Raw genomic sequence first — 10913 nt, forward strand, 5'->3', positions numbered from 1 at the left:
AACTCTATCATGTGGAGTTTTTCCTTTGTGATAATCATTTTGTGTGGTTCTTTTGAAATTTGAATGATTAGAACGACCACCAATTATTTCTTCCTCTACCACGGTCATGACCTCGACCGCGACCACCACTTCGACCACAATTATTAACATTCACAACATTCATTTCAGAGAATGGTGTTGTTCTAGTTGGTCGAAATTTATGCTTTTTCATTAATACCTTGTTATTTTGTTAGTTCACGAGAAAACATGAAATTAGTTCAGAATACTATTTAAAATCTTTATTTCGATATTAGTGTTATAGCATATTCGAGATATGAAATGTAGAAAATGTCTTCTCTAACATATCAATTCCAAATAGAGTCCTAACCATTTAAAATCTAAAAATTGGAAAAATTAACTGGAAATACCCGTCAATGTGAGTCACTTGACAAACATGACAAAACTACCCTTCATCAGCCAACTTATTAACATACTCTGCCACTAACCGCAGCAAGTGAACACAACGGCTGCGTTGTCTCAATAATACGGACTAGAAAATTCCCACCGATCGATCGGTGGAACTAGGTTATATAAATAACCTGTCAGCAACCAGCGCCGTTCATACATCGCCGCCGTAAAACTTTCCCCTTCTTCAAAGGTTTCCATACTTAAAACCCTTCAAAAACCCCAACTCCCTCTGAAGATTCAAAGTTTCTGCGTTGCGAGATGAATAACTTGAAGCTATATTCCGAGAGTCTTCTCAAACTCGAATTACAAACCGATGAAGAAGTCATACAGTTCTCCGCCTTCGACATTGAGCGGAATCGTCTCTTCTTTCTTTCCTCCGCCAATTTCATTTACACTACTCAGCTTACTTCATTCCATGTGAGCTCTTATCTTCTTTTGGTGATTATGTTGTTTTATTTCTTTAATTCTCGATTCAATGTTATGGCGTTTCGATGATATACTCTGCAAAGTGTGCTTGTTATTCGCGTTTTTATGTTTGATGTATCAGGATGGAGTAATGAAGAGTGTAGCCATGTTGCCTGCTGAAGTTCATCCTATAAATGTGGAAACTGGAGATTATGTTACGTCCTTTGATTATTTGATGGAGAAAGAAACTTTGATAGTTGGAACTCGGAATGGAATTCTTTTGCTTTTTTCTGTGGATGGAAATGGGAGTGAAGTTGTTGGCAGGGTGGAGGGTGGTGTGAAACGCATATCACCTAGTCCAGATGGTGATTTGTTATGCATAATTTCTGGGCTTCGGCAGATTTTAGTAATGACTCATGATTGGGATTTGATGTATGAGAACAATCTCGAGGATTTTCTTGAAGGTGTGTTGACGTACGTAAGAACGTCTCCCATACATGACTGAATGGGGTATTTTGTATTATATCTTATCTATCTCAACATATGTCTTGCTCTGTACATGTGTGTTGACGTAAAGAGCATCTTGCTCACCGATTAAGAAAAATTATGACCTCTTCTTTGAGCTTGCTTCTTTTTAAGCTACTTGCTATTTCCAGAGTTGGTGAACTTTGTTTAACTGGTGAGATTTGTAATAGATATTGAATTACTTGATATTGGGTGCAATGTACTCCTTCCTGTTCTCTGGTCATCTTCATGAACATTCATAAAATGAAGAAAAAAAGACCAACCATGGTTACATTAGAAATGGCTTCATCATATTTCTGAATGTTTGTTAATACAAAGTATTGGGCTGTCTTCAGGTGAACCAAACCTTTCAGAGCAAAATGATTTTGAAGGTTCCATTTCTTGGCGAGGTGATGGGAAATACTTTGTGACACTAAGTGATGTAGAAAATTCTAATACTGCACTCAAGAAGCTCAAGATCTGGGAGCGAGATGGAGGTTCCTTGCACGCTTCATCTGAATCAAAAACATTTGTGGGAGGAGTTTTGGAATGGATGCCCAGTGGAGCTAAAATTGCAGCTGTTTATGATAAGAAAAGTGAATCTGAATTTTCTACTATAGTATTTTTCGAAAGGAATGGATTAGAAAGAAGTTCTTTTTGTATTAACGAGCAAATTGGTGCAAAAGTTGAACTTCTAAAGTGGAATTGCAGTTCAGATCTCCTTGCAGCTACTGTCAGATGCGGAAATTATGATTCTGTAAAGATCTGGTTTTTCAGCAATAATCATTGGTACTTGAAGCATGAAATTCGGTACTCAAAGCAGGATGTGGTTAGGTTTGTATGGGATCCAACAAGGCCTCTTCAGTTATTTTGTTGGACTGTTCATGGACAAATTACAATGTACAACTTTATGTGGATCTCAGCTATCATGGAGAACTCAACAGCATTGGTCATTGATGATGCAAAGATATTAGTGACCCCTCTTTCTTTGTCACTCATGCCACCTCCTCTGTATTTATTCAGCTTGAAATTTTCAAGTGCTGTCCGTGACGTGGCCTTTTTCTCTAAGATTTCTAAGAATTGTTTGGCTGCCTTATTATCAGATGGCTGTTTATGCATTGTTGAGTTTCCTGCAGTCGATGTCTGGGAAGAACTAGAAGGAAAGGAATTTTATGTTGAAGCTTCGACTTCTGAATCAACATTTGGCTCCTTTCAGCATATTGTCTGGTTGGACTTGCATAAACTTCTTGTTGTTTCGCATTATGGGTTTGACTATTATAACTACATCTCTCAAGGCTCCCCCAATGAGGAACCTTTTGGATTTTGTTTATTGGAAATTGATCTTGAATCTCCCAAGGATCATATTCTAGGTTTACCGGCATGTTCTGGTTGGTATGCAAGGATTTCAAATAGAAAATTTATTGAAGGACCAGTCATCTGTGTAGCTTCAAATCCTGCTGAGAATTGTACTGCATTTGTCCAGCTTAATGGTGGGAGAATTCTTAAGTATGCATCTGGATCAGGCCTTTCTTGTGAATTTTTGAAGGAGGAGGATAAGAGTTTTTCATCATCTTGTCCCTGGATGAGCGTGGCTTTGGTGGATAATAATGGGTTACTAAAGCCCCTTCTTTTTGGACTTGATGATGTTGGGAGGCTACATTTGAATAGGATGGTAGTCTGCAACAATTGTAGTGGTTTCTCCTTTTACTCAAATTTGGGGGACCAAATAACTACGCATTTGATTTTAGCAACTAAACAGGATATGCTTTGTATTCTAGACATTCCGGATGTATTGCATGAAAAAATAGAAGAGAAATACAATTTTTTTCAAGCTAGTAGCAAATGCAAAGAAGAAGAAAGTAGAAACTTTATCTATATATGGGAAAGAAGTGCCAAAATTGTTGGTGTTCTGCATGGTGATGCTGCTGCTGTTATATTACAAACTACTCGAGGAAATCTAGAGTGCGTATATCCACGAAAGTTGGTACTTGCATCTATCACTAATGCATTGATCCAAGGGCGCTTCAGAGATGCACTTCTTATGGTTAGGCGCCATAGGATAGATTTTAATGTCATTATTGATTACTGTGGTTTACAAGCATTTATTCAGTCTGCGGCCGAATTTGTGAAGCAGGTTAATAATTTTAACTATATCACTGAATTTGTTTGTGCCATAAAAAATGAAGATGTAACAGAGACCCTGTATAAAAACTTCATATCTAGTTCATGCACTGATGACAGTAAAGTTGGAGCATGGAGAGAAGCCAAAGATTCTTATGTAAAAAACAAGGTTTCTTCGGTCCTGTTGGCCACAAGGAAAGCTGTTGAGGAGCATATGATGGAAAGTCCAGCAAGAGAGCTATGCATTTTGACCACCCTTGCACGCAGTGATCCGCCAGCACTTGAAGAAGCTTTGGAGAGAATAAAAGTAATACGTGAAATTGAGCTGTTAAATTCTGATGACCCAAGGAGAATATCTTATCCTTCTTCTGAAGAAGCTCTAAAACATCTCTTATGGTTGTCTGACCCCGATGCTGTTTTTGAGACCGCTTTAGGCCTTTATGATTTAAAACTTGCTGCTATTGTGGCGATAAACTCGCAGCGGGATCCAAAAGAATTTATCCCTCATCTTCAGGAACTGGAGAAGATGCAATTCCTCTTAATGTGCTACAATATTGACCTAAGATTGTCAAGATTTGAGAAAGCTTTAAAACATATTGTTTCTGCTGGGGAGGATCATTTTTCTGATTGTATAAACCTAATGAAGAAAAAACCTCAATTATTCCCTTTGGGACTTCAGTTGATCACAGATAATGCTAAGAGGAAATTAGTCCTTGAGGCATGGGGTGATTATCTTATTGATGAAAAAAGTTTTGAGGATGCTGCAGAAACTTATCTCTGCTGTTTCAATTTGGAAAAAGCTTTGAAGTCATATCGTGCTAGTGGTAACTGGAGTCGGGTGTTTATAGTCGCCGGGTTTCTTAAAATGAGAGAAGATGAGATATTGCAATTGGCTCATGAACTCTGTGAAGAGCTTCAAGCTCTTGGTAAACCAGGTGAAGCTGCTAAAATTGCCCTAGAGTACTGTGGGGATATTAACCGTGGTATGGCTTTGTTAATTAGTGCTAGGGACTGGGAAGAGGCTTTGAGAATTGCTTTTATGCATCAGAGAGAGGATTTAATATCAGAACTGAAGAATGCATCTGCAGAATGTGCGAGCTTGCTTATTGGTGAATATGAGGAAGGATTGGAGAAAGTTGGGAAGTATATAACTCGATACTTAGCTGTCCGACAGAGAAGATTACTTCTTGCTGCTAAGGTCAAGGCAGAGGAAAGTTCAATGAGTAATCTTGATGATGATACTGCGTCAGAAGCTAGTAGTAATTTGAGTGGAATGAGTGCTTACTCAGCTGGGTATGTATTCTAACCTTCTTTATAATACTGCTTCACGGTTCTTTTGATATTTACAAAGTCTCTCTCTATGTTTGCTATAACTGAAATAAGGTACTCCTGTTTGGCTGTACAACTTTTGGAAGTTAACATGTAGGGTTTTGTAAAAGCCTCAAACGAATGAAATGTTATTTCTTGACAATGAAGGTTGTAGGCTTTTAGATGATGATCTTATAAGGGTAGTCAAGAGGCTTGTTTGAATATCTACAATAAAAACAATAATTATAATAAAAGAAGCATCTTCATTGTTTCTCTTAAAATGGAAACATTTTAAAACCTTTGCAAAAAGAAAGGAAAACATCTGTAATAACATAGGATTGTAGGAATATAAATTGAAGGGGGAAAATAAGAATGTTATTGAATTGGACCTTGATAGATAACAAACTTCTATACTCTTGACACCTAATTTAATTAGATGGATTTTGCTTTGCTTCTTTTGTGCTTCTCTAATATATTTCCGTAGAGGTCCATCTACCTGTATTTGGAAGTTACTGATGCATTGTTCTGGTTCTTGCTCATGTTCTATAGTTACGGCCTTACTATAAGTTGCACACCTATGTCCTTGAGTTCTATGGAGTATGGATGTTGGTTCATGTTTTGTCTTGTTAAATCTGAAGATGCTTTAAGTTTTATTTATTTATTTATTTATTTCATCAATAAAATTGTTTCTTATCCCAAATTTTTATTTATTTGTTTATTTATTTTTTGGAGAAGAATGTGGCTCTTTACTTGTAACTTTGAATCTGTAAATATGAATTATTGACTTTGGAGTCAAAATTTATGGCAATTCTAGTGGGCTGTGTGATTCAATTTCTCAACTCTTAAATAGATCCTTACCGATTTTGCTGAAATTTATGGTATGTATTGTTTGATATGGCAAGACTAAAATTTTGTGAGTTTCTGATAACTGGCAGTTCCAACAAAGGTTTCAGAATTTTTGCTTGTTCTTTTTTCATATTTTTTTCTTTTTCTAAAAATAATCTCTCCTCTTTCTTTTAAGTTCAATTTCTCATCCCAAGCCTAGTTTCTACAAACTCTAAATATATGGTTGAGCATGAAGAAGATCGAATATCAGTCTGCCAATATATCCGTTATGAGTGAACCTGGAGAAGATGCTTTTACTTCTATTTGGCCACCCTTCTGTATAAACATGTGGGTTCTTCGAATATTAGTTTTTCAGTGCTTGCCTCAAATTATGAACAGGAGTAAAAGGAGTTCAGCTGTTTCCATGAGCACAACTGCAGGTAGGAAGTCAAGAGAGGCAAGACGACAGAAAAGTAGAGGAAAAATCCGTCCTGGAAGGTATCTAAAGTGGTTATTTTTCTTTGTAACTATGGCATCTTAGCACTCAGGAAATAACATTAATATTTTACACTTGTAGTCCTGGTGAGGAGATGGCTCTTGTAGAGCATTTAAAGGGCATGTCTCTAACTGCTGGGGCTAGGTCTGAGCTAAAATCATTATTGGTTTCCCTTATGATGCTGGGAAAGGAAGAAACTGCAAAGAAGCTCCAACGAACAGCAGAGAGCTTTCAACTTTCACAAATGGCAGCTATGAACCTTGCAAATGATACTATTTCTAGTGATATAATAAATGAACAGGCAGACACATTGGAAAACTACGTACAAGTATTGAAAAGTGAAGTCCAAAAATTGGAAGTTTTCTCGTGGCGTTCTAGAGTATTCCTTTCTTCATGACTGGTGAGCTCTGGTAACTTGACTGATTAAATTTTATTCTAACTTGACTACTTGAGCATGCTGTGTTTTTATGCCTATCTGTTAGCTTGCATGTAAATAGCATTTGATGGTTGTCTACTGACCAATTAAATTTCATCATATCTGTCATTACTATTACCATAATCTATGAAGTACAGACACTTTAGTTTGCCTAATGTGTCCGTGTTTAGCACGTGTTGGACACTTAGGTCCTCCAACACTCATTGGATACATTGGACATATGCTAGTGCAACAAATGTGTTAGACATGCATAAAACATTTGTTGAGTGGGCTAAAAAGACACATGGCAATAATAATAAATTTTGAGTGTAATATATTTCAAAATAATTTTCTATGTACACAAATGCATCAACCCATTTACTTTGAATTTTCTTCTAATATATAAATGATATATATTTTAAATAAATGTGTCCTTATCATGTTTGTGTTCTAGATTTTTACAAAATGACGTGTCACCATATTCGTGTTGTATATTTGTCTCATATCTATGCTTCTTATACCATAATCACTCCATTTCATGCATATTCGTGTTGTGTATTTGTCTCATATCTATGCTTCTTATACCATAATCACTCCATTTCATGCACGGAAGAATTCTATTAGAAACTGGGGAACTACAGAAAGCTGAGAATAAGATCTTCCAGCCTCAACATTTTTCTACCTCCTCATTCTAAACATGAAGTTTGTGAGATGGACATATTCTGATATATAGGCAAAGCATAAAGATAAGGAAAACCAATTTGAGAATTCTCCCTCCTATAAACACCTTCCAAATCCTTCCCTCTAGAATTGTAGCATCGCACCTTTTATTACTCATTGGTGCAAGAATAACATCTCTGTTAGGATATTTCCTAACAAGAAACACTCGAGAACGCTAAAAAACCAACAAGAACTCTAAATGATAGATTCATTTTACAATATCAATTATGAAACTATAATATACCCTACCTTTTTGTACGGGCTACTCTCTCCCAGAATTCTCTGGAGGAAATTACCACAAAATTCTTCACTACCTTCTTCGCTACCCACTCCCACCATTTATAACTCCTAACAACCTTACTCTCTAATTATTAATATGCCCTTTCTAATAACCATACCAATATTCTCCTAATAATCCGAGTATTGACATTCCAATTTAGTTGTTAATTAATGTTGGTATTCTTTTGCATTGATTCCAAATATTCTTCATTTTTCTATAACGTTTTTAGGTTGAAAAAACCTTGACTGCTGATACTGGATATGCATATCTTCATATTGACAATCCATGTAGATCAACATATTTTGCATTTTTTTTCTAATTTTCCTTTTATTCTGTTTTCAGCTTTTAACCAAGGGAAAGATATCTGCCTTTTTAAATTAAAGCCTTTGCAATCTCAAATTCAGGCACAGGGTTATAATTTTAAGGGATTGAAGGGAAGATACAAATGCTGAGCTGAAGAATGAGTTTTGATAGAATTTCATCCAAGTTTTGCAGAAATCTTTTGCTTTTAGAATCTGTATCAGTACACATCTTCATGTTAAGCCAGAGAGATTTTACAATACAGAATGTGGTTAGAATCCAAATCAGAGTGTTTGATGATGGGTTGTGTTGCTTTTCTTTTTTTCTTTTTTTCTTTTTTTCTTTTTTTCCCTTCCCATTTTGCGGTTCCTCAATTTATTTAAATAACAAGGTTATGAGTGTCTGAGATAGAAACTAAAGAAGAATTTTCTTCTTTTTCATCTCTTTTCGTTTAACAAATTGTAAATTGGATTACTGTAGTTTTCTATTGGTTATTTTGTCAACTGAGTTTCTCTAAAAATTTCAATTGGTAATTTTGCCTTTAATTTTCAATTTTAAACAAAAAAAAAAACATAGAATTTTGTTAATTTAAATTAGGTTTAATTCTTATTTTGGTCAATGAATTTTAAATTTTGTTCTATTTTGATCTCTAAATTCTAAAAAATGTCCATTCTAATTCTTGAATTTTTAAAAAGTTGGTATCTTTTCCATTAAGATTTTTTTAACTCCTACATGGGACTTGTATTTTTTTAATAACCATGTTAATTATTTTTTACAAGATATCTCAAAAGTCGTCATTTTGCGTTCAAGATTTTGGTTGTTGACTAATGTATTGATTCTTGACATTTTACTTTACTTCATCTTATTCAACTAATGTTAGATGCAATTTCATTTTAAGTAAATAAAATTTTAATAATATAAATCAAAATGGAATACTTTTTAAAAATTTAGGAATTAGAATAATGTGTTTTAGAGTTTAAAGATTAAAATAAAATAAGATTTAAAGTTTAAAGATCAAAATATGGTTTAATATGAAAAAATCTAAAAATTTAGGAATTAGAATAATGTGTTTTAGAGTTTAAAGATTAAAATAAAATAAGATTTAAAGTTTAAAGATCAAAATATGGTTTAATATGAAAAAATCATAATGTAGAATTCATAATTTTTTAAATAAAATCTTAAATAATTAAAACAGCGACTCATAAACTTTAGAATACGGTTGCTTAAGAAAAACTTAAAAAATTGGAAAATAAAGGGCCCAACCGGGTTCGAACCGATGACCTCTTGATCTGCAGTCAAATGCTCTACCACTGAGCTATGGACCCTTTGTTGAGAAATCTAGTAAAATATATTTTATTAATCAAATGTCAAACAAATGCTTATAATTAACTTGCAGTTTGTTTGGTGGGTAAGAATTTTGGAGATGAGAATCAAACCTCCAATTTCTAGGAAAGAGGATAATTTTAATTACCATTAAATTAAGTTCATTTTAGTTAATTAACTTGCAATTTATGTGATGGCATTCACAATTTTTAAAAAATAATTTAAACTACAATTCCAAAGTTTTTTTTTTTTTTTTTTTGGCAAAATTTCAATTACACCACATTTGCAACTATGTTTTTTTCCAAATTTTAGATAAATTATAAAATATACGTGTTTGAAAACAAGTTTCTTAAAGGAGTTCATTTATTCGTATTAAATTTAAATGGATGTCAATCACTCTAATATGGTTTAATCAATTAAGATATATACCTTTGATTGCCACTAAGAGATCAAAAGCTCGTACTCCTACTCTAGTTTAACTATAAAGTTATAATTGAATCATGTTGATACAAAATAAACGATTTTATTATTATTATTATTGCAATTGAGGACAGAAAGATTCGAATCATAGATCTCGTAGTTTCTAATACATTCAGATGCTAATTAAACTATGCTCGATTTGACAAATAAGAAATTTTATAAAGCATGCTTAACTCGAAATTTGAGTTATAATCAATATTTCCTATTTACTAAAAGCCATAATCTCTTAAACTATATCACTTCATTTAAATTATGTCTAATAAATTGAGAGCCACATCAACATTTAATGTGTTAAATTATATCTAAATAAGAGCACAAGTTGTCTGTTTGGAACCTCATGATTTTGATGGATTTCAAATGAATTTCATTGTTTGATATGTTCGATCTCTCAAACATAATATCCGATGATGAGATTGAACCACGAGGGTTCTTTCCTAGCATTGGCTAAAAGGTGTTGAACAAAAGGGTTCTCAACCCAGCCCAGGCTTATGTTTGAGAGATCGAACAAAAGGGTTCTCTCTTGAACATGATATCTGACGTTGAGATTGAACCACGAGGGTTCTCTCTCAACCGGGAATTAGTTTAGCTATGTTTTCAGATACAATGGTTTTAAAAGTTTTATGTACACGTTTGCTTGGCATGTTTTAGTTTCAGTATTCTGTTTTCTAGCTTTCAGTTTAAGCATAAGACTTATGTTTTTATTAAGTCACTCACTGAGTGAGTAGCTCATTCTTTCAAATGTTTTTCTTTTCCCAGGTAGTGGTCATCTCTCCAGAGCTTAGCTGTCATCCTGCTCTGCCACTCAAGGACTTCAGTTAAAAATCAAAAGTCTAGAGAGAAGTTTTAGGTGTTTATTCTGTAAATGTTTGTACATATGTGTTGCTCATATTTAGGACTAGTAAAGTATATCGGGACCGTTGAACTCTGTATGAGTTAATATAATGTAGTTATGTTGTTGTTGTTGATCCCTAGTGTTCTGAGGTTATTTTTAAAGTTTCCTTAGTTTGGTGAATGTTATATATGTATTTCAGGGATCTAAGCAGGGTTGGTAACTCACATCTGGAAGGGGATGTGACAAGAATGATTTTAAAATCTAAAATGTTTTCAAATATTGTCTTAATATTTTTTTTTTAAAAAAAATCTGATTCTAATGCTCTAATTTTGAAGGATTTCATAGGATTTGATAGTAAATTACTTAATTAACTCATCAAATTCTAATTTTCAATTAATACATCATAATTAAAAGGTTATATTAGTAATTTTCCATTAATACATTAAAGTTAAATATA

The 10913-nt window shown here is 33.8% G+C and overlaps 1 protein-coding gene and 1 non-coding gene across 3 annotated transcripts; one reads left to right on the forward strand and one right to left on the reverse strand.

Annotated features, from left to right (window-relative positions):
- The first annotated feature begins 491 nt into the window (after positions 1–491).
- ABO1 (IKI3 family protein) lies at positions 492–8121 on the forward strand. Of its 2 annotated transcripts, none has more exons than XM_039033633.2 (6): positions 492–864; positions 995–1316; positions 1713–4770; positions 6010–6108; positions 6188–6506; positions 7864–8121. In XM_039033633.2, the coding sequence occupies exons 1-5, from the start codon at positions 706–708 to the stop codon at positions 6501–6503; spliced, it is 3954 nt and encodes a 1317-aa protein (XP_038889561.2). In that variant the 5' UTR covers positions 492–705; the 3' UTR covers positions 6504–6506; positions 7864–8121. The 2 variants fall into 2 exon arrangements, with proteins under 2 accessions (XP_038889561.2, XP_038889562.2); XM_039033634.2 differs by having other exon boundaries at positions 525–864; positions 7926–8121.
- A 953-nt stretch (positions 8122–9074) lies between these two features.
- TRNAC-GCA (transfer RNA cysteine (anticodon GCA)) lies at positions 9075–9146 on the reverse strand. Its single transcript has one exon. It is a non-coding gene; the product is annotated as a tRNA-Cys (tRNA).
- Positions 9147–10913: the final 1767 nt, after the last annotated feature.

This window comes from Benincasa hispida, chromosome 6, assembly GCF_027475165.1.
Source record: "Benincasa hispida cultivar pf3 chromosome 6, pf3_genome.v1.1, whole genome shotgun sequence".
Lineage (NCBI taxonomy): Eukaryota > Viridiplantae > Streptophyta > Magnoliopsida > Cucurbitales > Cucurbitaceae > Benincasa > Benincasa hispida.

What these genes read in the sequence shown, in the direction of transcription:
- ABO1 (XM_039033633.2), top strand. Translation starts at nt 706, where the DNA reads ATGAATAACTTGAAGCTATATTCCGAGAGTCTTCTCAAACTCGAATTA. An exon ending in CTCAGCTTACTTCATTCCAT is followed by an intron (nt 865 to 994) that starts GTGAGCTCTTAT and finishes TTGATGTATCAG; the next exon opens with GATGGAGTAATGAAGAGTGT. An exon ending in GGAAAAATCCGTCCTGGAAG is followed by an intron (nt 6,109 to 6,187) that starts GTATCTAAAGTG and finishes TTACACTTGTAG; the next exon opens with TCCTGGTGAGGAGATGGCTC.